The sequence below is a fragment of the Ischnura elegans genome, chromosome X (assembly GCF_921293095.1).
Source record: "Ischnura elegans chromosome X, ioIscEleg1.1, whole genome shotgun sequence".
NCBI lineage: Eukaryota > Metazoa > Arthropoda > Insecta > Odonata > Coenagrionidae > Ischnura > Ischnura elegans.
The window spans coordinates 29,303,911-29,331,405 of record NC_060259.1 but is presented as its reverse complement, the minus strand read 5'-3'; the positions used below and the strand labels follow the sequence as shown (position 1 = coordinate 29,331,405).

Below are 27,495 nucleotides of genomic sequence, written 5' to 3'. Positions count from 1 at the left end.
CCGTTCTATATAAATACAACCAACCATTCATTATTGTACTTGATTATGACCTAACTATCAAAACGCGTTGTACGGAAAATAAATATGTGGAATATTGCCACATTTGTGATATTTTTAAAACTTAGAATGTCATTCCACTATATAACGCCTGTTTTTGTTACTAATATATAGCATTTTCAGTATTCGTTTTGCTCATATTCACAGATGTAACCACGAGAATCTTACACTCTTCTCCTGTACCAGGGAGAAGACATAATTCGAAAAAATGGAAGAAATATTTTCGAGTGGTTTATTTGAAAAAAAAAATTGAATCGCTATCCCAAATACCCTGCATCAGAATCGAACTACGCTGGAACGAACATTTAGTTTTCTATCCAATGGATGAGGAATTAACCAAATATTGCGTCCTCAACATGACTTATTTCTTCTAATGTTTTTGTATTCACATTTACATTCAGACAGGGTTGATTGGAGAGAGGTGAGGTAAGAGTGCAAAGGAATATCAAGTTAAAATTATTTTCTGAAGATACTTTTTGCACGATGTGGAAACCCTGGACGCGAAGGAAGCAGTGCGGCTAATGGCTTGATTAGCTGGTTGCATTGGCACGGAGGAGAGTGGAGAGTTTAGTTTGGAATGGGTTTGAAGCAAAGAAACTTTAGGCATGGTGGGTGAAGAGCAGTAGCGGATACAGAAATAACTCAAGTGGGGCGCTAAAGATACCTTGTGTTACCTTTACTTTTATCGTAATTAAAAATAATAAAGTCACATGCAAAGTTTAAACAGGCTTTAGTTTAAGTTATTATGTAAAAATAAAATACAATGCCATCTTAAGATATAAAAAAGTTAGAACTGTGCTTTTGCATTGTTTGGAAATACGGTCCACCCCACAATTAGAGGCGCATATCTTTCAAATTTTCCTTGAATTTTAATTTCAAATAGTCCTCTGGCTGTATTTTACTCGGCCCTGCGAATACACTCCCTTCATTGCAAGGAAAATTTGAAAGAATTTCTGTTTTTAGCAAAATGGGAATTCTCTTGATTCATGTAAATGCAAGGATATACATATTAAATTTCTCATTTGAGTAGTGAGTTGAATGGAATAAAAAATTCTAATATATCTCGCATCAATTGCTTTTTTATCTTTCGATGCAATGAAAAAATTAGTACGTAACTATAGTAGCCAATGACGCCACCAGAAATCAAAATAAATCACAATCAACGTCATTAAAAGGAGAGAACCAAGCCAAAGATCTACATCGTCAACAATTTCCTACAAATAACACAACACCGTCGCCAACGGCCGGAATTTACAATTTCTACCACTGTTTGGAATCAAAGTCATCATTGTATAAACACGTGAACGGAAGACGCTCGATGCAAAAAACAAATACGCTACGATTCATTGCAAAGCTATTTAGCCCGACGTCATCCTCCATTTGTTTCTTGGAACTTCTAATAAGAGTCATATGATCACTTGACGCAAATAGTGTGCGTAGACCGGATGGGATGGACGCAAAGAGTGGGCGCTGACCGACTCCGGGAATGGCGAGAGAGAATAAAAGTGGGACTGTTCTAGAGCAGTCACACATTCATCGGTCATCGAGTGATTGTGCTCAAGTTCTAGCTTCTACTTCGTGCTCGAGTTCTAGTTTCTTAGGTCTCTTCCAGCGTGCTTCTAAATGTCTCTAAGACATTTCATCCTCGCTGTGGCTCTTTGTGTCACGGGAGTTCTCCTGTCGGACCAAAGTAAGTTACGAAATATTCTTTCATTCTCTTCTCTACCGGTACAAGTTTTTTTACCCGGAGATGATTTCTAATCGCCCTGATCAATGTCTTGAAATATTGAACTCACCTCTTCAACTCAAAATAAGGCCTATTCGCTATCTTTGTGTTTACATATAATACTTTCTGCCACTACCTTACTTGAAAATATTCCCCCTACAATTTTTAGAGCATTACCGCTTAAAACCCGCTCAACAAGGAGCCTCGTCTCCACTGAAGTCTCCTCGGTATTTCTACTGAATGTTTAACATCTTCATCAGTGGCGGATATAGATGGTTATCGCAGGGATGCGCCCCTAATTGTGGGGTGGACCGTATTTCCAAACAATGCAAAAGCACAGTTCTAACTTTTTTATATCTTAAGATGGCATTGTATTTTATTTTTACATAATAACTTAAACTAAAGCCTGTTTAAACTTTGCATGTGACTTTATTATTTTTAATTACGATAAAAGTAAAGGTAACACAAGGTATCTTTAGCGCCCCACTTGAGTTATTTCTGTATCCGCTACTGCTCTTCACCCACCATGCCTAAAGTTTCTTTGCTTCAAACCCATTCCAAACTAAACTCTCCACTCTCCTCCGTGCCAATGCAACCAGCTAATCAAGCCATTAGCCGCACTGCTTCCTTCGCGTCCAGGGTTTCCACATCGTGCAAAAAGTATCTTCAGAAAATAATTTTAACTTGATATTCCTTTGCACTCTTACCTCACCTCTCTCCAATCAACCCTGTCTGAATGTAAATGTGAATACAAAAACATTAGAAGAAATAAGTCATGTTGAGGACGCAATATTTGGTTAATTCCTCATCCATTGGATAGAAAACTAAATGTTCGTTCCAACGTAGTTCGATTCTGATGCAGGGTATTTGGGATAGCGATTCAATTTTTTTTTTCAAAAAAACCACTCGAAAATATTTCTTCCATTTTTTCGAATTATATCTTCTCCCTGGTACAGGAGAAGAGTGTAAGATTCTCGTGGTTACATCTGTGAATATGAGCAAAACGAATACTTAAAATGCTATATATTAGTAACAAAAGCAGGCGTTATATAGTGGAATGACATTCTAAGTTTTAAAAATATCACAAATGTGGCAATATTCCACATGTTTATTTTCCGTACAACGCGTTTTGACAGTTAGGTCATAATCAAGTACAATAATGAATGGTTGGTTGTATTTATATAGAACGGATGGGTGATAGTGGAAGGGGAAGTTGGGTAAGGGTGTAGGTCATTGGGTGGAGGACTTCAGGAATGGTATGGCCAGGTGTGGGGAATATCCAAAAAATAGTTGTTCATTCATTAGTGAAAAGCCTCCTTCTTGCAAAATTTCCAATTTCTCCAAAGTGTCCAATCTTCGGCCTTTCATCTCCACGTGGACGATCTCCGAGTCTAACTCGAACATCACCTCGCACGTCACAGAAACGAAAAGAACCGTAAAATTTTTAAACTGGGGTATTAATGTGGTATGTGAAAGCACGCAAGTGGCGAAGGCATGGGTAATTTTGATGAAGCAAGATGTGGTTAATTCCTTATCCTTTGGATAGAAAACTAAATGTTTCGTGCCATCGAAGTTTGATTCAGATGCATGGTATTTGGGGTAGTGATTCAATTATTTTTCAAAAACACCATCCGAAAACTTCCTCCCATTTTTTCGAATATTATTTCTCTCTGACACAATAGAAGAGCATAAGATTTTCGTGGTTGTATGTGTGATTACGAGAAAAATTTAAACTACTGCCATATATAGGTAAGTTTTTATGGTTTTTTCATCAGAAGTTTTGCTAGGTATCCCATATACCAATTAACTATACGTCATTCCTTCACATGACTATTAGCAATAATAATTTTTTCTTTTAGGTGAGCCAAGCGATGGACACAACTATTATGACGTGAAAATGAAAAATTTATCATCAAATCTGGAGGCATCACACAACTACAAACAAAATAATGCTTCGTTTTCCTTTGAAACCGGTAAGCAATCCAATGACTCGATGGCCCCTTAAAATACAGCCATGCTTCACTTGCAGCGTCTGATAAGAGAGATCATATTGAAACGGTTTTGTAGACTTATGAAATTCTTAGATTCGTAATTTTGAATCACCTTTAGGCATGCTGACGCTCTGCTTCTAATTTTCTGTCAAGTATTGCAAAACCACAAATAGAAACATCAAGAAGCCGATTGAGATTAAATTTCATTACTAAATAATACATGATACTCTAAAATGCGGAACACGTTACAACTACGCAGCATTGTGAGCCGAAATGTAACCATTAATAAGACTCTTGTGTATTTTTAAGAGTTGAGATGCACTTTTACTAAAAATTATGTGATTTAAAGGATATGATAAAAAATGCCTAAGACCAGAAGGATTATTTACAATTATTATCACGAAATATTGTATAAGAATAATATATATCTGTTTACTATTATCCAACACTTGCGGCCAAACTTTCCAACACGACACGCTTCTCTTATTTCACAGCATGGTCATGAGATTGCATTGCCCCTACTAAGAAAAGCGGTGAAAGATCATGCTCTTGTTTCAATGGCAACGAAACATTTGTAATGCATCCGTATTTCTACAGTTAAACACCGAAATGGGGAATAACAGACCCTATCACTTGAGTGGATAAACACATTTCGGCTAAGTAGGGAATCTTATCTCATACCAAATGCACCATAATAAAAATAATTTTAAAATTTCGACACATATTTCTTTGAGTTACGAAATCGAAAACACACGTCACAGAAACAAAAAGCAACAATTCAAAATAAAACGGGGGTGTGAGTGTGGTATGTGAATGCACAGAAGTGGCGAAGGAATGCGTGATTTTAATGAAGCAAGATGTGGTTAATTCCTGATCCTTTGGATAGGAAACTAAAAGTTTCGTTCCGGCGAACTTTGATTCTGATGCATGGTATTCGGGGTAGTGATTCAATTTTTTTCAAAAAAACCATTCGAAAAAAATACTTCCATTTTTTCGAATAATATCTTCTCCCTGGCACAAAAGACGAGTATAAGATTCTCGTGGATATATCTGTGAATACGAGCAAATTTAAAACTGAAACTTAATATATATTAATGTTTTATGGTTTTTTCACCAGAATTTTCACTAGGTATCCCGTATACCTTTTAACTATGCGTCATTCCTTCACATGACTATTACTAATTATTATTTTTTCTTTTAGGTCAACCAAGGAATGGACACAACATTTATGACGTGAAAATTCAAAACTTAACATCAAATAAGGAGGCATCACACAAATACAACCATTCAATTGCTTCCTTTTCCCTTGAAACCGGTTAGCAATCCAATGACTGGATGGCCCCTTAAAAAAAAGCCTTGCTTCACTTGCAACGTCTGATAGATAGATCATATTTAAACGGTTTTGAAGACTTATGAAATTCTTCGAGTCGTAATTTTGAATCACGTTTAGGAATGCTGACGCCCTGCTTCTAATGTTCTTTATGTATTGCAATACCACTAATTCGATCAAGAAGAAGCCGATTGAATTAAATTTAGCATTTGAAAAAATTAATGATGCTTCAAAACGCGGAAAACAATACAGCTCGGCAGCAATTGGGAGCCGATATGTAACCAATAATAACGCTCGTGTGTAGTTTTCAGAGTAGAGATGCACTTTTACCAAGCATAATGCAATATGCAGGAAATGATAAATAATGCCTAAGAACAGCATGATTATTTAAAATAGTTATCAGGAAAAAATAAAATAAGAATGTTATATATCTGTTTTCAATTATCCAACATTTGCGGCCAAATATTCCAACACGACACGCTTCTCTCTTATTTCACAGCATGGTCATGAGGTTGCATTGCCCCCATTAGGACAATGGGTGAAAGATAATGATTTAGTGTAAGTTGCAATGAAACATTTATAAAACGTCCGTATTTCTACAGTTAAAAACCAAATTAAGGAATATATATCCCTATCACTTGAGTGGATAAACACATATCGGCTACGTAGAGAATTTTATCTGATACCAAATGTACCATTATAAAAATAATTTTAAAATTTGGAGAAACATTTAATTTCAATGACGCAAACGAAAACGCACGTCATTAATAAACCGAATGAGGAATAAATGTCCCTATCACTTGAGTGAATAAACACATTTCATCTAAGTAGATAACGTTATCTGATACCAAATGTACCATTATGAAAATATTTTTAAAATTTCGATACTTATTTCATTTCAGTGACGCAACCGAAAACGCACGTCACGGAAACGAAAAGCAACCGTTAATATTTTAAAACGGGGGTGTTAACTTGGTATGTTAATGCACGCAAGTGGCGAAGGCATGCGTGATTTTAATGAAGCAAGATGTGGTTAATTCCATATCCTTTGGATAGAAAACTAAAAGTTTCGTTCCGGCGAACTTTGATTCTGATGCATGGTATTCGGGGTAGTGATTCAATTTTTTTTTCAAAAAAACCATTCGAAAAAAATACTTCCATTTTTTCGAATTATATCTTCTCCCTGGCAAAATAAAAGAGTATAAGATTCTCGTGGATATATCTGTGAATACGAGCAAATTTAAAACTGAAACTTAATACATTATTAATGTTTTATGGTTTTTTCACCAGAATTTTCACTAGGTATCCCGTATACCTATTAACTATGCGTCATTCCTTCACATGACTATTACTAATTATAATTTTTTCTTTAAGGTGAGCCAAGGAATGGTCGCAACTATTATGACGTGAAAATGAAAAATTTATCATCAAATCTGGAGGCATCACATAACTACAAACATAATAATGCTTCGTTTTCATTTGAAACCGGTAAGCAACCCAATGACTGGATGGGCCCTTAAAATACAGCCTTGCTTCACTTGCAACGTCTGATAGATAGATCATATTTAAACGGTTTTGAAGACTTATGAAATTCTTCGAGTCGTAATTTTGAATCCCCTTTTGGCATGCTGACGCTCTGCTTCTAATGTTCTTTATGTATTGCAATACCTCAAATTCGAACAAGAAGAAGCCGATTGAATTTAATTTAGCATTTGAAAAAATAAATGATGCTTCAAAACGCGGAAAACAATACAGCTCCGCAGCAATTGGGAGCCGATATGTAACCAATAATAAGGCTCGTGTGTAGTTTTTAGAGTTGAGATGCACTTTTACCAAGCATAATGCAATATGCAGGATATGAAAAATAATGCCTAAGAACAGCTGGATTATTGAAAATAGTTATCACGAAAAAATGAAATATGAATGATACATATCTGTTTTATATTATCCAACACTTGCGGCCAAATATTCCAACACGACACGCTTCTCTCTTATTTCACAGCATGGTCATGAGGTTGCATTGCCCCCATTAAGACAATGGGTGAAAGATAATGATTTAGTGTAAGTTGCAATGAAACATTTATAAAACGTCCGTATTTCTACAATTAATAAACCGAATGAGGAATAAATGTCCCTATCACTTGAGTGAATAAACACATTTCATCTAAGTAGATAACGTTATCTGATACCAAATGTACCATTATAAAAATATTTTTAAAATTTCGATACTTATTTCATTTCAGTGACGCAACCGAAAACGCACGTCACGGAAACGAAAGAAACCGTTAAAATTTTAAAACTGGGGTGTTAATGTGATATGTTAATGCACGCAAGTGGCGAAGACATGGGTGATTTCGATGAAGCAAGATGTGGTTAATTCCTTATTTTTTGGATAGAAAACTAAAAGTTTCGTGCCATCGAAGTTTGATTCAGATGAACGGCATTTGAGGTAGTGATTCAATTTTTTTTCAAAAACACCATTCGAAAACCTTTCTTCCAATTTTTCGAATATTATTTCTATCTGACACAATAGAAGAGCATAAGATTCTCGTCGTTATATGTGTGATTACGAACAAAATTAAAACTACTGCTATATATTAGGTAAATTTTTATGGTTTTTTCACCAGAATATTTGCTAGGTATCCCGTATACCAATTAACTACACGTCATTCCTTCACATGACTATTACTAATTATAATTTTTTCTTTAAGGTGAGCCAAGGAATGGTCGCAACTATTATGACGTGAAAATGAAAAATTTATCATCAAATCTGGAGGCATCAAAGAACTACAAACATAATAATGCTTCGTTTTCATTTGAAACCGGTAAGCAATCCAATGACTCGATGGCCCCTGAAAATACCGCCATGCTTCCCTTGCAGCGTCTGATAAGAGAGATCATATTGAATCGGTTTTGAAGACTTATGAAATTCTTCGAGTCGTAATTTTGAATCCCCTTTTGGCATGCTTACGCTCTGCTTCTAATGTACTTTATGTATTGCAATACCTCAAATTCGATCAAGAAGAAGCCGATTGAATTTAATTTAGCATTTGAAAAAATTAATGATGCTTCAAAACGCGGAACACAATACAGCTCGGCAGCAATTGGGAGCCGATATGTAACCAATAATAAGGCTCGTGTGTAGTTTTTAGAGTTGAGATGCACTTTTACCAAGCATAATGCAATATGCAGGATATGAAAAATTATGCCTAACAACAGCAGGATTATTTAAAATAGTTATCACGAAAAAATGAAATATGAATGATACATATCTGTTTTATATTATCCAACACTTGCGGCAAAATTTTCCAACACGACACGCTTCTCTCTTATTTCACAGCGTGGTTATGAGGTTGCATTGCCCCCGTTAAGACAATAGGTGAAAGAAAATGCTTTAGTGTCAGTTGCAATGAAACATTTATAAAACGTCCATATTTCTACAGTTAAAAACCAAATTAAGGAATATATATCCCTATCACTTGAGTGGATAAAAACATATCGGCTACGTAGAGAATTTTATCTGATACCAAATGTACCATTATAAAAATAATTTTAAAATTTGGAGAAACATTTAATTTCAATGACGCAAACGAAAACGCACGTCACGGAAACGAAAGTAACCGTTAAAATTTTAAAACTAGGGTGTTTATGTGATATGTAAATGCAAGCAAGTGGCGAAGACATGGGTGATTTTGATGAAGCAAGATGTGGGGAATTCGTTATCCTTTGGATAGTAAACTAAAAGTTTCGTTCCGGCGAACTTTGATTCTGATGCATGGTATTCGGGGTAGTGATTCAATATTTTTTTTCAAAAAAACCATTCCAAAACAACTCTTCCATTTTTTCGAATTATATCTTCTCCCTTGCACAATAAAAGAGTATAAGATTCTCGTGGTTATAACTGTGAATACGAGCAAATTTAAAACTGAAACTTAATATATATTAATGTTTTATGGTTTTTTCACCAGAATTTTCACTAGGTACCCCGTATATCTATTAACTATGCGTCATTCCTTCACATGACTATTACTAATTATATTTTTTTCTTTAAGGTGAGCCAAGGAATGGTCGCAACTATTATGACGTGAAAATGAAAAATTTATCATCAAATCTGGAGGCATCACAGAACTACACACATAATAATGCTTCGTTTTCATTTGAAACCGGTAAGCAATCCAATGACTCGATGGCCCCTGAAAATACCGCCATGCTTCCCTTGCAGCGTCTGATAAGAGAGATCATATTGAATCGGTTTTGAAGACTTACGAAATTCTTCGAGTCGTAATTTTGAATCCCCTTTTGGCATGCTGACGCTCTGCTTCTAATGTTCTTTATGTATTGCAATACCTCAAATTCGAACAAGAAGAAGCCGATTGAATTTAATTTAGCCTTTGAAAAAATTAATGATGCTTCAAAACGCGGAAAACAATACAGCTCCGCAGCAATTGGGAGCCGATATGTAACCAATAATAAGGCTCGTGTGTAGTTTTTAGAGTTGAGATGCACTTTTACCAAGCATAATGCAATATGCAGGATATGAAAAATTATGCCTAAGAACAGCTGGATTATTGAAAATAGTTATCACGAAAAAATGAAATATGAATGATACATATCTGTTTTATATTATCCAACACTTGCGGCCAAATATTCCAACACGACACGCTTCTCTCTTATTTCACAGCATGGTCATGAGGTTGCATTGCCCCCATTAAGACAATGGGTGAAAGATAATGATTTAGTGTAAGTTGCAATGAAACATTTATAAAACGTCCGTATTTCTACAATTAATAAACCGAATGAGGAATAAATGTCCCTATCACTTGAGTGAATAAACACATTTCATCTAAGTAGATAACGTTATCTGATACCAAATGTACCATTATAAAAATATTTTTAAAATTTCGATACTTATTTCATTTCAGTGACGCAACCGAAAACGCACGTCACGGAAACGAAAGAAACCGTTAAAATTTTAAAACTGGGGTGTTAATGTGATATGTTAATGCACGCAAGTGGCGAAGACATGGGTGATTTCGATGAAGCAAGATGTGGTTAATTCCTTATTTTTTGGATAGAAAACTAAAAGTTTCGTGCCATCGAAGTTTGATTCAGATGAACGGCATTTGAGGTAGTGATTCAATTTTTTTTCAAAAACACCATTCGAAAACCTTTCTTCCAATTTTTCGAATATTATTTCTATCTGACACAATAGAAGAGCATAAGATTCTCGTCGTTATATGTGTGATTACGAACAAAATTAAAACTACTGCTATATATTAGGTAAATTTTTATGGTTTTTTCACCAGAATATTTGCTAGGTATCCCGTATACCAATTAACTACACGTCATTCCTTCACATGACTATTACTAATTATAATTTTTTCTTTAAGGTGAGCCAAGGAATGGTCGCAACTATTATGACGTGAAAATGAAAAATTTATCATCAAATCTGGAGGCATCAAAGAACTACAAACATAATAATGCTTCGTTTTCATTTGAAACCGGTAAGCAATCCAATGACTCGATGGCCCCTGAAAATACCGCCATGCTTCCCTTGCAGCGTCTGATAAGAGAGATCATATTGAATCGGTTTTGAAGACTTATGAAATTCTTCGAGTCGTAATTTTGAATCCCCTTTTGGCATGCTTACGCTCTGCTTCTAATGTACTTTATGTATTGCAATACCTCAAATTCGATCAAGAAGAAGCCGATTGAATTTAATTTAGCATTTGAAAAAATTAATGATGCTTCAAAACGCGGAACACAATACAGCTCGGCAGCAATTGGGAGCCGATATGTAACCAATAATAAGGCTCGTGTGTAGTTTTTAGAGTTGAGATGCACTTTTACCAAGCATAATGCAATATGCAGGATATGAAAAATTATGCCTAACAACAGCAGGATTATTTAAAATAGTTATCACGAAAAAATGAAATATGAATGATACATATCTGTTTTATATTATCCAACACTTGCGGCAAAATTTTCCAACACGACACGCTTCTCTCTTATTTCACAGCGTGGTTATGAGGTTGCATTGCCCCCGTTAAGACAATAGGTGAAAGAAAATGCTTTAGTGTCAGTTGCAATGAAACATTTATAAAACGTCCATATTTCTACAGTTAAAAACCAAATTAAGGAATATATATCCCTATCACTTGAGTGGATAAAAACATATCGGCTACGTAGAGAATTTTATCTGATACCAAATGTACCATTATAAAAATAATTTTAAAATTTGGAGAAACATTTAATTTCAATGACGCAAACGAAAACGCACGTCACGGAAACGAAAGTAACCGTTAAAATTTTAAAACTAGGGTGTTTATGTGATATGTAAATGCAAGCAAGTGGCGAAGACATGGGTGATTTTGACGAAGCAAGATGTGGGGAATTCGTTATCCTTTGGATAGTAAACTAAAAGTTTCGTTCCGGCGAACTTTGATTCTGATGCATGGTATTCGGGGTAGTGATTCAATATTTTTTTTCAAAAAAACCATTCCAAAACAACTCTTCCATTTTTTCGAATTATATCTTCTCCCTTGCACAATAAAAGAGTATAAGATTCTCGTGGTTATAACTGTGAATACGAGCAAATTTAAAACTGAAACTTAATATATATTAATGTTTTATGGTTTTTTCACCAGAATTTTCACTAGGTACCCCGTATATCTATTAACTATGCGTCATTCCTTCACATGACTATTACTAATTATATTTTTTTCTTTAAGGTGAGCCAAGGAATGGTCGCAACTATTATGACGTGAAAATGAAAAATTTATCATCAAATCTGGAGGCATCACAGAACTACAAACATAATAATGCTTCGTTTTCATTTGAAACCGGTAAGCAATCCAATGACTCGATGGCCCCTGAAAATACCGCCATGCTTCCCTTGCAGCGTCTGATAAGAGAGATCATATTGAATCGGTTTTGAAGACTTACGAAATTCTTCGAGTCGTAATTTTGAATCCCCTTTTGGCATGCTGACGCTCTGCTTCTAATGTTCTTTATGTATTGCAATACCTCAAATTCGAACAAGAAGAAGCCGATTGAATTTAATTTAGCCTTTGAAAAAATTAATGATGCTTCAAAACGCGGAAAACAATACAGCTCCGCAGCAATTGGGAGCCGATATGTAACCAATAATAAGGCTCGTGTGTAGTTTTTAGAGTTGAGATGCACTTTTACCAAGCATAATGCAATATGCAGGATATGAAAAATTATGCCTAAGAACAGCTGGATTATTGAAAATAGTTATCACGAAAAAATGAAATATGAATGATACATATCTGTTTTATATTATCCAACACTTGCGGCCAAATATTCCAACACGACACGCTTCTCTCTTATTTCACAGCATGGTCATGAGGTTGCATTGCCCCCATGAAGACAATAGTTGAAAGATAATGCTTTAGTGTCAGTTGCAATGAAACATTTAAAAAACGTCCGTATTTCTACAACTAATAACCCGATTGAGGACTAAATGCCCCTATGACTTGAGTGAATAAATACATTTCATCTAAGTAGATAACGTTATCTGATACCAAATGTACCATTATAAAAATATTTTTAAAATTTCGATACTTATTTCATTTCAGTAGCGACACCGAAAACGCACGTCACGGTAACGAAAAGCAACCGTTAATATTTTAAAACTGGGGTGTTAACTTGGTATGTTAATGTACGCAAGTGGCGAAGGCATGCGTGATTTTAATGAAGCAAGATGTGGTTAATTCCATATCCTTTGGATAGAAAACTAAATGTTTCGTTCCGGCGAACTTTGATTCTGATGCATGGTATTCGGGGTAGTGATTCAATTTTTTTTTTCAAAAAAACCATTCCAAAACAATTCTTCCATTTTTTCGAATTATATCTTCTCCCTTGCACAATAAAAGAGTATAAGATTCTCGTGGATATATCTGTGAATACGAGCAAATTTAAAACTGAAACTTAATACATTATTAATGTTTTATGGTTTTTTCACCAGAATTTTCACTAGGTATCCCGTATACCTATTAACTATGCGTCATTCCTTCACATGACTATTACTAATTATAATTTTTTCTTTAAGGTGAGCCAAGGAATGGTCGCAACTATTATGACGTGAAAATGAAAAATTTATCATCAAATCTGGAGGCATCACATAACTACAAACATAATAATGCTTCGTTTTCATTTGAAACCGGTAAGCAACCCAATGACTGGATGGGCCCTTAAAATACAGCCTTGCTTCACTTGCAACGTCTGATAGATAGATCATATTTAAACGGTTTTGAAGACTTATGAAATTCTTCGAGTCGTAATTTTGAATCCCCTTTTGGCATGCTGACGCTCTGCTTCTAATGTTCTTTATGTATTGCAATACCTCAAATTCGAACAAGAAGAAGCCGATTGAATTTAATTTAGCATTTGAAAAAATTAATGATGCTTCAAAACGCGGAAAACAATACAGCTCCGCAGCAATTGGGAGCCGATATGTAACCAATAATAAGGCTCGTGTGTATTTTTTGGGTTGAGATGCACTTTTACCAAGCATAATGCAATATGCAGGATATGAAAAATTATGCCTAAGAACAGCTGGATTATTGAAAATAGTTATCACGAAAAAATGAAATATGAATGATACATATCTGTTTTATATTATCCAACACATGCGGCCAAATATTCCAACACGACACGCTTCTCTCTTATTTCACAGCATGGTCATGAGGTTGCATTGCCCCCATTAAGACAATGGGTGAAAGATAATGCTTTAGTGTAAGTTGCAATGAAACATTTATAAAACGTCCGTATTTCTACAATTAATAAACCGAATGAGGAATAAATGTCCCTATCACTTGAGTGAATAAACACATTTCATCTAAGTAGATAACGTTATCTGATACCAAATGTACCATTATAAAAATATTTTTAAAATTTCGATACTTATTTCATTTCAGTGACGCAACCGAAAACGCACGTCACGGAAACGAAAGAAACCGTTAAAATTTTAAAACTGGGGTGTTAATGTGATATGTTAATGCACGCAAGTGGCGAAGACATGGGTGATTTCGATGAAGCAAGATGTGGTTAATTCCTTATTTTTTGGATAGAAAACTAAAAGTTTCGTGCCATCGAAGTTTGATTCAGATGAACGGCATTTGAGGTAGTGATTCAATTTTTTTTCAAAAACACCATTCGAAAACCTTTCTTCCAATTTTTCGAATATTATTTCTATCGGACACAGTAGAAGAGCATAAGATTCTCGTCGTTATATGTGTGATTACGAACAAAATTAAAACTACTGCTATATATTAGGTAAATTTTTATGGTTTTTTCACCAGAATATTTGCTAGGTATCCCGTATACCAATTAACTACACGTCATTCCTTCACATGACTATAACTAATTATAATTTTTTCTTTAAGGTGAGCCAAGGAATGGTCGCAACTATTATGACGTGAAAATGAAAAATTTATCATCAAATCTGGAGGCATCAAAGAACTACAAACATAATAATGCTTCGTTTTCATTTGAAACCGGTAAGCAATCCAATGACTCGATGGCCCCTGAAAATACCGCCATGCTTCCCTTGCAGCGTCTGATAAGAGAGATCATATTGAATCGGTTTTGAAGACTTATGAAATTCTTCGAGTCGTAATTTTGAATCCCCTTTTGGCATGCTTACGCTCTGCTTCTAATGTACTTTATGTATTGCAATACCTCAAAATCGATCAAGAAGAAGCCGATTGAATTTAATTTAGCATTTGAAAAAATTAATGATGCTTCAAAACGCGGAAAACAATACAGCTCGGCAGCAATTGGGAGCCGATATGTAACCAATAATAAGGCTCGTGTGTAGTTTTTAGAGTTGAGATGCACTTTTACCAAGCATAATGCAATATGCAGGATATGAAAAATTATGCCTAAGAACAGCAGGATTATTTAAAATAGTTATCACGAAAAAATGAAATATGAATGATACATATCTGTTTTATATTATCCAACACTTGCGGCAAAATTTTCCAACACGACACGCCTCTCTCTTATTTCACAGCGTGGTTATGAGGTTGCATTGCCCCCGTTAAGACAATAGGTGAAAGAAAATGCTTTAGTGTCAGTTGCAATGAAACATTTATAAAACGTCCATATATCTACAGTTAAAAACCAAATTAAGGAATATATATCCCTATCACTTGAGTGGATAAACACATATCGGCTACGTAGAGAATTTTATCTGATACCAAATGTACCATTATAAAAATAATTTTAAAATTTGGAGAAACATTTAATTTCAATGACGCAAACGAAAACGCACGTCACGGAAACGAAAGAAACCGTTAAAATTTTAAAACTAGGGTGTTTATGTGATATGTAAATGCAAGAAAGTGGCGAAGACATGGGTGATTTTGATGAAGCAAGATGTGGGGAATTCGTTATCCTTTGGATAGTAAACTAAAAGTTTCGTTCCGGCGAACTTTGATTCTGATGCATGGTATTCGGGGTAGTGATTCAATATTTTTTTTCAAAAAAACCATTCCAAAAACTCTTCCATTTTTTCGAATTATATCTTCTCCCTTGCACAATAAAAGAGTATAAGATTCTCGTGGTTATAACTGTGAATACGAGCAAATTTAAAACTGAAACTTAAGACATTATTAATGTTTTATGGTTTTTTCACCAGAATTTTCACTAGGTATCCCGTATATCTATTAACTATGCGTCATTCCTTCACATGACTATTACTAATTATATTTTTTTTCTTTAAGGTGAGCCAAGGAATGGTCGCAACTATTATGACGTGAAAATGAAAAATTTATCATCAAATCTGGAGGCATCACAGAACTACAAACATAATAATGCTTCGTTTTCATTTGAAACCGGTAAGCAATCCAATGACTCGATGGCCCCTGAAAATACCGCCATGCTTCCCTTGCAGCGTCTGATAAGAGAGATCATATTGAATCGGTTTTGAAGACTTACGAAATTCTTCAGGTCGTAATTTTGAATCCCCTTTTGGCATGCTGACGCTCTGCTTCTAATGTTCTTTATGTATTGCAATACCTCAAATTCGAACAAGAAGAAGCCGATTGAATTTAATTTAGCCTTTGAAAAAATTAATGATGCTTCAAAACGCGGAAAACAATACAGCTCCGCAGCAATTGGGAGCCGATATGTAACCAATAAAAAGGCTCGTGTGTAGTTTTTAGAGTTGAGATGCACTTTTACCAAGCATAATGCAATATGCAGGATATGGAAAAATTATGCCTAAGAACAGAAGGATTATTTAAAATAGTTATCACGAAAAAATGAAATATGAATGATACATATCTGTTTTATATTATCCAACACTTGCGGCCAAATATTCCAACACGACACGCTTCTCTCTTATTTCACAGCATGGTCATGAGGTTGCATTGCCCCCATGAAGACAATAGTTGAAAGATAATGCTTTAGTGTCAGTTGCAATGAAACATTTATAAAACGTCCGTATTTCTACAACTAATAACCCGAATGAGGACTAAATGCCCCTATGACTTCAGTGAATAAACACATTTCATCTAAGTAGATAACGTTATCTGATACCAAATGTACCATTATAAAAATATTTTTAAAATTTCGATACTTATTTCATTTCAGTAGCGACACCGAAAACGCACGTCACGGTAACGAAAAGCAACCGTTAATATTTTAAAACTGGGGTGTTAACTTGGTATGTTAATGCACGCAAGTGGCGAAGGCATGCGTGATTTTAATGAAGCAAGATGTGGTTAATTCCATATCCTTTGGATAGAAAACTAAATGTTTCGTTCCGGCGAACTTTGATTCTGATGCATGGTATTCGGGGTAGTGATTCAATTTTTTTTTTCAAAAAAACCATTCCAAAACAATTCTTCCATTTTTTCGAATTATATCTTCTCCCTTGCACAATAAAAGAGTATAAGATTCTCGTGGATATATCTGTGAATACGAGCAAATTTAAAACTGAAACTTAATACATTATTAATGTTTTATGGTTTTTTCACCAGAATTTTCACTAGGTATCCCGTATACCTATTAACTATGCGTCATTCCTTCACATGACTATTACTAATTATAATTTTTTCTTTAAGGTGAGCCAAGGAATGGTCGCAACTATTATGACGTGAAAATGAAAAATTTATCATCAAATCTGGAGGCATCACATAACTACAAACATAATAATGCTTCGTTTTCATTTGAAACCGGTAAGTAATCCAATGACTGGATGGGCCCTTAAAATACAGCCTTGCTTCACTTGCAACGTCTGATAGATAGATCATATTTAAACGGTTTTGAAGACTTATGAAATTCTTCGAGTCGTAATTTTGAATCCCCTTTTGGCATGCTGACGCTCTGCTTCTAATGTTCTTTATGTATTGCAATACCTCAAATTCGAACAAGAAGAAGCCGATTGAATTTAATTTAGCATTTGAAAAAATTAATGATGCTTCAAAACGCGGAAAACAATACTGCTCCGCAGCAATTGGGAGCCGATATGTAACCAATAATAAGGCTCGTGTGTATTTTTTGGGTTAAGATGCACTTTTACCAAGCATAATGCAATATGCAGGATATGAAAAATTATGCCAAAGAACAGCTGGATTATTGAAAATAGTTATCACGAAAAAATGAAATATGAATGATACATATCTGTTTTATATTATCCAACACTTGCGGCCAAATATTCCAACACGACACGCTTCTCTCTTATTTCACAGCATGGTCATGAGGTTGCATTGCCCCCATTAAGACAATGGGTGAAAGATAATGCTTTAGTGTAAGTTGCAATGAAACATTTATAAAACGTCCGTATTTCTACAATTAATAAACCGAATGAGGAATAAATGTCCCTATCACTTGAGTGGATAAACACATTTCATCTAAGTAGATAACGTTATCTGATACCAAATGTACCATTATAAAAATATTTTTAAAATTTCGATACTTATTTCATTTCAGTGACGCAACCGAAAACGCACGTCACGGAAACGAAAGAAACCGTTAAAATTTTAAAACTGGGGTGTTAATGTGATATGTTAATGCACGCAAGTGGCGAAGACATGGGTGATTTCGATGAAGCAAGATGTGGTTAATTCCTTATTTTTTGGATATAAAACTAAAAGTTTCGTGCCATCGAAATTTGATTCAGATGAACGGCATTTGAGGTAGTGATTCAATTTTTTTTCAAAAACACCATTCGAAAACCTTTCTTCCAATTTTTCGAATATTATTTCTATCTGACACAATAGAAGAGCATAAGATTCTCGTCGTTATATGTGTGATTACGAACAAAATTAAAACTACTGCTATATATTAGGTAAATTTTTATGGTTTTTTCACCAGAATATTTGCTATGTATCCCGAATACCAATTAACTACACGTCATTCCTTCACATGACTATTACTAATTATAATTTTTTCTTTAAGGTGAGCCAAGGAATGGTCGCAACTATTATGACGTGAAAATGAAAAATTTATCATCAAATCTGGAGGCATCAAAGAACTACAAACATAATAATGCTTCGTTTTCATTTGAAACCGGTAAGCAATCCAATGACTCGATGGACCCTGAAAATACCGCCATGCTTACCTTGCAGCGTCTGATAAGAGAGATCATATTGAAACGTTTTTGAAGACTTATGAAATTCCTCGAGTCGTAATTTTGAATCCCCTTTTGGCATGCTGACGCTCTGCTTCTAACGATCTTTATGTATTGCAATACCTGTAATTCGAACAAGAAGAAGCCGATTGAATTTAATTTAGCCTTTGAAAAAATTAATGATGCTTCAAAACGCGGAAAACAATACAGCTCCGCAGCAATTGGGAGCCGATATGTAACCAATAATAAGGCTCGTGTGTAGTTTTCAGAGTTGAGATGCACTTTTACCAAGCATGATGCAATATGCAGGAAATGAAAATTATGCCTAAGAACAGCAGGAATATTTCAAATAGTTATCACGAAAAAATGAAATATGAATGATACATATCTGTTTTATATTATCCAACACTTGCGGCCAAATTTTCCAACACGACACACTACTCTCCTATTTCACAGCATGGTTATGAGGTTGCATTGCCCCCATTAAGACAATAGGTGAAATATAATGCTTTAGTGTCAGTTGCAATGAAACATTTGTAAAACGTCCGTATTTCTACAATTAATAACCCGAATGAGGAATAAATGTCCCTATCACTTGAGTGAATAAACACATTTCATCTAAGTATATAACGTTATCTAATACCAAATATACCATTATAAAAATGTTTTTAAAATTTCGATACTTATTTCATTTCAATAGCGACACCGAAAACGCACGTCACGGAAACGAAAAGCAACCGTTAATATTTTAAAACTGGGGTGTTAACTTGGTATGTTAATGCACGCAAGTGGCGAAGGCATGCGTGATTTTAATGAAGCAAGATGTGGTTAATTCCATATCCTTTGGATAGAAAACTAAAAGTTTCGTTCCGGCGAACTTTGATTCTGATGCATGGTATTCGGGGTAGTGATTCAATTTTTTTTTTCAAAAAAACCATTCGAAAAAAATACTTCCATTTTTTCGAATTATATCTTCTCCCTGGCAAAATAAAAGAGTATAAGATTCTCGTGGATATATCTGTGAATACGAGCAAATTTAAAACTGAAACTTAATACATTATTAATGTTTTATGGTTTTTTCACCAGAATTATCACTAGGTATCCCGTATACCTATTAACTATGCGTCATTCCTTCACATGACTATTACTAATTATAATTTTTTCTTTAAGGTGAGCCAAGGAATGGTCGCAACTATTATGACGTGAAAATGAAGAATTTGTCATCAAATCTGGAGGCATCACATAACTACAAACATAATAATGCTTCGTTTTCATTTGAAACCGGTAAGCAATCCAATGACTGGATGGGCCCTTAAAATACAGCCTTGCTTCACTTGCAACGTCTGATAGATAGATCATATTTAAACGGTTTTGAAGACTTATGAAATTCTTCGAGTCGTAATTTTGAATCCCCTTTTGGCATGCTGACGCTCTGCTTCTAATGTTCTTTATGTATTGCAATACCTCAAATTCGAACAAGAAGAAGCCGATTGAATTTAATTTAGCATTTGAAAAAATTAATGATGCTTCAAAACGCGGAAAACAATACAGCTCCGCAGCAATTGGGAGCCGATATGTAACCAATAATAAGGCTCGTGTGTAGTTTTTAGAGTTGAGATGCACTTTTACCAAGCATAATGCAATATGCAGGATATGAAAAATAATGCCTAAGAACAGCTGGATTATTGAAAATAGTTATCACGAAAAAATGAAATATGAATGATACATATCTGTTTTATATTATCCAACACTTGCGGCCAAATATTCCAACACGACACGCTTCTCTCTTATTTCACAGCATGGTCATGAGGTTGCATTGCCCCCATTAAGACAATGGGTGAAAGATAATGATTTAGTGTAAGTTGCAATGAAACATTTATAAAACGTCCGTATTTCTACAATTAATAAACCGAATGAGGAATAAATGTCCCTATCACTTGAGTGAATAAACACATTTCATCTAAGTAGATAACGTTATCTGATACCAAATGTACCATTATAAAAATATTTTTAAAATTTCGATACTTATTTCATTTCAGTGACGCAACCGAAAACGCACGTCACGGAAACGAAAGAAACCGTTAAAATTTTAAAACTGGGGTGTTAATGTGATATGTTAATGCACGCAAGTGGCGAAGACATGGGTGATTTCGATGAAGCAAGATGTGGTTAATTCCTTATTTTTTGGATAGAAAACTAAAAGTTTCGTGCCATCGAAGTTTGATTCAGATGAACGGCATTTGAGGTAGTGATTCAATTTTTTTTCAAAAACACCATTCGAAAACCTTTCTTCCAATTTTTCGAATATTATTTCTATCTGACACAATAGAAGAGCATAAGATTCTCGTCGTTATATGTGTGATTACGAACAAAATTAAAACTACTGCTATATATTAGGTAAATTTTTATGGTTTTTTCACCAGAATATTTGCTAGGTATCCCGTATACCAATTAACTACACGTCATTCCTTCACATGACTATTACTAATTATAATTTTTTCTTTAAGGTGAGCCAAGGAATGGTCACAACTATTATGACGTGAAAATGAAAAATTTATCATCAAATCTGGAGGCATCACACAACTACAAACATAAAAATGATTCGTTTTCCTTTGAAACCGGTAAGCAATCCAATGACTCGATGGCCCCTGAAAATACCGCCATGCTTCCCTTGCAGCGTCTGATAAGAGAGATAATATCGGTTTTGAAGACTTATGAAATTCTTCGAGTCGTAATTTTGAATCACCTTTAGGCGTGCTGACGCTCTGCTTCTAATGTTCTGTCAAGTATTGCAAAACCACAAATGGAAACATCAAGAAGCCGATTGAGATTAAATTTCATTAGTAAATAATAAATGATACTCTAAAATGCGGAACACGTTACAACTACGCAGCAATTGTGAGCCGACATGTAACCAATAATAAGGCTCTTGTGTATTTTTAAGAGTTGAGATTCACTTTTACTAAAAATTATGTGATATAAAGGATATGATAAAAAATGCCTTAGAACAGCAGGATTATTTACAATTATTATCACGAAATATTATATAAGAATTATATATATCTGTTTTCAATTATCCAACACTTGCGGCCAAACTTTCCAACACGACACGCTTCACTCTTATTTCAAAGCATGGTCATGAGATTGCGTTGCCCCTACTAAGAAAAGCGGTGAAAGATCATGCTCTTGTTTCAATGGCAACGAAACAATTGTAATGCATCCGTATTTCTACAATTAAACACCGAAATGGGGAATATTTCTACAGTTTAAAACCAAATTAAGGAATATATATCCCTATCACTTGAGTGGATAAACACATTTCGGCTAAGTAGGGAATCTTATCTCATACCAAATGCACCATAATAAAAATAATTTTAAAATTTCGACACATATTTATTTGAGTTACGAAATCGAAAACACACGTCACAGAAGCGAAAAGCAACAATTCAAAATAAAACGGGGGTGTGAGAGTGGTATGTGAATGCACAGAAGTGGCGAAGGAATGGGTGATTTTGATGAAGCAAGATGTGGTGAATTCTTTATCCTTTGGATAGAAAACTAAAAGTTTCGTGCCATCGAAGTTTGATTCAGATGCATGGTATTTGGGGTAGTGATTCATTTTTTTTTTCAAAAACACCATTCGAAAACGTTTCTTCCATTTTTTCGAATATTATTTCTATGTGACACAATAGAAGAGCATAAGATTCTCGTCGTTATATGTGTGATTACGAACAAAATTAAAACTACTGCTATATATTAGGTAAATTTTTATGGTTTTTTCACCAGAATATTTGCTAGGTATCCCGTATACCAATTAACTACACGTCATTCCTTCACATGACTATTACTAATTATAATTTTTTCTTTAAGGTGAGCCAAGGAATGGTCGCAACTATTATGACGTGAAAATGAAAAATTTATCATCAAATCTGGAGGCATCAAAGAACTACAAACATAATAATGCTTCGTTTTCATTTGAAACCGGTAAGCAATCCAATGACTGGATGGGCCCTTAAAATACAGCCTTGCTTCACTTGCAACGTCTGATAGATAGATCATATTTAAACGGTTTTGAAGACTTATGAAATTCTTCGAGTCGTAATTTTGAATCCCCTTTTGGCATGCTTACGCTCTGCTTCTAATGTACTTTATGTATTGCAATACCTCAAAATCGATCAAGAAGAAGCCGATTGAATTTAATTTAGCATTTGAAAAAATTAATGATGCTTCAAAACGCGGAACACAATACAGCTCGACAGCAATTGGGAGCCGATATGTAACCAATAATAAGGCTCGTGTGTAGTTTTTAGAGTTGAGATGCACTTTTACCAAGCATAATGCAATATGCAGGATATTAAAAATTATGCCTAAGAACAGCAGGATTATTTAAAATAGTTATCACGAAAAAATGAAATATGAATGATACATATCTGTTTTATATTATCCAACACTTGCGGCAAAATTTTCCAACACGACACGCTTCTCTCTTATTTCACAGCGTGGTTATGAGGTTGCATTGCCCCCGTTAAGACAATAGGTGAAAGAAAATGCTTTAGTGTCAGTTGCAATGAAACATTTATAAAACGTCCATATTTCTACAGTTAAAAACCAAATTAAGGAATATATATCCCTATCACTTGAGTGGATAAACACATATCGGCTACGTAGAGAATTTTATCTAATACCAAATGTACCATTATAAAAATAATTTTAAAATTTGGAGAAACATTTAATTTCAATGACGCAAACGAAAACGCACGTCACGGAAACGAAAGAAACCGTTAAAATTTTAAAACTAGGGTGTTTATGTGATATGTAAATGCAAGCAAGTGGCGAAGACATGGGTGATTTTGATGAAGCAAGATGTGGGGAATTCGTTATCCTTTGGATAGTAAACTAAAAGTTTCGTTCCGGCGAACTTTGATTCTGATGCATGGTATTCGGGGTAGTGATTCAATATTTTTTTTCAAAAAAACCATTCCAAAACAACTCTTCCATTTTTTCGAATTATATCTTCTCCCTTGCACAATAAAAGAGTATAAGATTCTCGTGGATATAACTGTGAATACGAGCAAATTTAAAACTGAAACTTAATACATTATTAATGTTTTATGGTTTTTTCACCAGAATTTTCACTAGGTATCCCGTATATCTATTAACTATGCGTCATTCCTTCACATGACTATTACTAATTATATTTTTTTCTTTAAGGTGAGCCAAGGAATGGTCGCAACTATTATGACGTGAAAATGAAAAATTTATCATCAAATCTGGAGGCATCAAAGAACAACAAACATAATAATGCTTCGTTTTCATTTGAAACCGGTAAGCAATCCAATGACTCGATGGCCCCTGAAAATACCGCCATGCTTCCCTTGCAGCGTCTGATAAGAGAGATCATATTGAATCGGTTTTGAAGACTTATGAAATTCTTCGAGTCGTAATTTTGAATCCCCTTTTGGCATGCTTACGCTCTGCTTCTAATGTACTTTATGTATTGCAATACCTCAAAATCGATCAAGAAGAAGCCGATTGAATTTAATTTAGCATTTGAAAAAATTAATGATGCTTCAAAACGCGGAAATCAATACAGCTCCGCAGCAATTGGGAGCCGATATGTAACCAATAATAAGGCTCGTGTGTAGTTTTTAGAGTTGAGATGCACTTTTACCAAGCATAATGCAATATGCAGGATATGAAAAATAATGCCTAAGAACAGCTGGATTATTGAAAATAGTTATCACGAAAAAATGAAATATGAATGATACATATCTGTTTTATATTATCCAACACTTGCGGCCAAATATTCCAACACGACACGCTTCTCTCTTATTTCACAGCATGGTCATGAGGTTGCATTGCCCCCATTAAGACAATAGTTGAAAGATAATGCTTTAGTGTCAGTTGCAATGAAACATTTATAAAACGTCCGTATTTCTACAACTAATAACCCGAATGAGGACTAAATGCCCCTATGACTTCAGTGAATAAACACATTTCATCTAAGTAGATAACGTTATCTGATACCAAATGTACCATTATAAAAATATTTTTAAAATTTCGATACTTATTTCATTTCAGTAGCGACACCGAAAACGCACGTCACGGTAACGAAAAGACCCCGTTAATATTTTAAAACTGGGGTGTTAACTTGGTATGTTAATGCACGCAAGTGGCGAAGGCATGCGTGATTTTAATGAAGCAAGATGTGGTTAATTCCATATCCTTTGGATAGAAAACTAAATGTTTCGTTCCGGCGAACTTTGATTCTGATGCATGGTATTCGGGGTAGTGATTCAATTTTTTTTTTTCAAAAAAACCATTCCAAAACAATTCTTCCATTTTTTCGAATTATATCTTCTCCCTTGCACAATAAAAGAGTATAAGATTCTCGTGGATATATCTGTGAATACGAGCAAATTTAAAACTGAAACTTAATACATTATTAATGTTTTATGGTTTTTTCACCAGAATTTTCACTAGGTATCCCGTATATCTATTAACTATGCGTCATTCCTTCACATGACTATTACTAATTATATTTTTTTTTTAAGGTGAGCCAAGGAATGGTCGCAACTATTATGACGTGAAAATGAAAACTTTATCATCAAATCTGGAGGCATCACAGAACTACAAACATAATAATGCTTCGTTTTCATTTGAAACCGGTAAGCAATCCAATGACTGGATGGGCCCTTAAAATACAGCCTTGCTTCACTTGCAACGTCTGATAGATAGATCATATTTAAACGGTTTTGAAGACTTATGAAATTCTTCGAGTCGTAATTTTGAATCCCCTTTTGGCATGCTGACGCTCTGCTTCTAATGTTCTTTATGTATTGCAATACCTCAAATTCGAACAAGAAGAAGCCGATTGAATTTAATTTAGCATTTGAAAAAATTAATGATGCTTCAAAACGCGGAAAACAATACAGCTCGGCAGCAATTGGGAGCCGATATGTAACCAATAATAACGCTCGTGTGTAGTTTTCAGAGTTGAGATGCACTTTTACCAAGCGTAATGCGATATGCAGGAAATGATAAATTATGCCTAAGAACAGCAGGATTATTTAAAATAGTTATCACGAAAAAATGAAATATGAATGATACATATCTGTTTTATATTATCCAACACTTGCGGCCAAATTTTCCAACACGACACACTACTCTCTTATTTCACAGCATGGTTATGAGGTTGCATTGCCCCCATTAAGACAATAGGTGAAAGATAATGCTTTAGTTTCAATGGCAATGAAACATTTGTAATATATCCATATTTCTACTGTTAAAAACCAAATAAAGGAATACATATCGCTATCACTTGAGTGAATAAACACATTTCATCTAAGTAGATAACGTTATCTGATACCAAATGTACCATTATAAAAATATTTTAAAATTTATATACTTATTACATTTCAGTAGCGACATCGAAAACGCACGTCACGGAAACGAAAGAAACCGTTAAAATTTTAAAACTGGGGTGTTAATGTGATATGTTAATGCACGCAAGTGGCGAAGACATGGGTGATTTCGATGAAGCAAGATGTGGTTAATTCCTTATTTTTTGGATAGAAAACTAAAAGTTTCGTGCCATCGAAGTTTGATTCAGATGAACGGCATTTGAGGTAGTGATTCAATTTTTTTTCAAAAACACCATTCGAAAACGTTTCTTCCATTTTTTCGAATATTATTTCTATGTGACACAATAGAAGAGCATAAGATTCTCGTCGTTATATGTGTGATTACGAGCAAAATTAAAACTACTGGTATGAATTAGGTAAATTTTTATCTTTTTTTCACCAGAATTTTTGCTAGGTTTCCCGTATACCAATTAAATTTACGTCATTCCTTCACATGACTATTAATAATTATAATTTTTTCTTTTAGGTGAGCCAAGGAGTGGTCACAACTATTATGATGTGAAAATGAAAAATTTATCATCAAATCTGGAGGCATCACACAACTACAAACATAAAAATGATTCGTTTTCCTTTGAAACCGGTAAGCAATCCAATGACTCGAAGGCCCCTTAAAATACCGCCATGCTTCCCTTCTCGCGTCTGATAAGATAGACCACATTGAAACGGTTTTGAGGACTTAAGAATTTCTGAAGTAATAAAAAGTCGCAGTTTTGATGCACCTTAAAGAATGCTGACGCTCTACTTCTAGTTTTCTGTCAACTATTGTAAAACCACTAATAGGAAAACAAGAAACCTATTGACAATGAGCTAGTTTTTTAATAGATGAGGCTGGAAAATACGGAAAGAATATACCTCCGCAGTAATTGCGAGCCGTTAGGTAATAAATAATAAGGTTCGTGTGCAGCTTAAAGAGTTGAATTGAGATGCACTCTTACCTAAACAAGGTAATGTGGAGGATATGATAAAAATGCCTTAGATTAACAGGATTATTAAAAAAATATTCAAGAAACAAATTTACATGATAAATGTATCTGTTTTCAAATATCCAACACCTGCGGTCAAATTTTAACGAATCCGGCATGGGAAGTAGGTCGGGATACTCATTCACTTAAGGGATAATGAAACGAACGACAATAATTTAGGAAAAGACACGTGAGGTAGTTTTTTCGAAATGACTTCATTGTTAATGGATACCTATTTATATTATCCCCAACATCGTCTCATTTCGTCCATTCAGCGACCTGAAACTTCGGGGCCTAATATTTAGTCGTTATCTCGTTTATCTTATTGCATCTTTATTTTCCATTTCAGCGATCCATGATGAGGAACCAGCTCCACCCGCGTCACGCACGATCCAAGGCTGA

At 34.6% G+C, this 27,495-nt stretch overlaps 1 protein-coding gene across 1 annotated transcript; it reads left to right on the top strand.

The window, feature by feature from the left end:
* Positions 1–1,590: 1,590 nt before the first annotated feature.
* Positions 1,591–27,495, top strand: LOC124171120 (probable serine/threonine-protein kinase clkA). The gene is made up of 19 exons (XM_046550258.1): positions 1,591–1,747; positions 3,643–3,756; positions 6,479–6,592; positions 7,816–7,929; positions 9,157–9,270; positions 10,495–10,608; positions 11,836–11,949; positions 13,179–13,292; positions 14,515–14,628; positions 15,856–15,969; positions 17,200–17,313; positions 18,536–18,649; positions 19,878–19,991; positions 21,215–21,328; positions 22,578–22,691; positions 23,919–24,032; positions 25,262–25,375; positions 26,598–26,711; positions 27,443–27,495. Exons 1-19 carry the CDS (start codon positions 1,681–1,683, stop codon positions 27,493–27,495), a joined length of 2,058 nt encoding a protein of 685 aa, XP_046406214.1. The 5' UTR covers positions 1,591–1,680.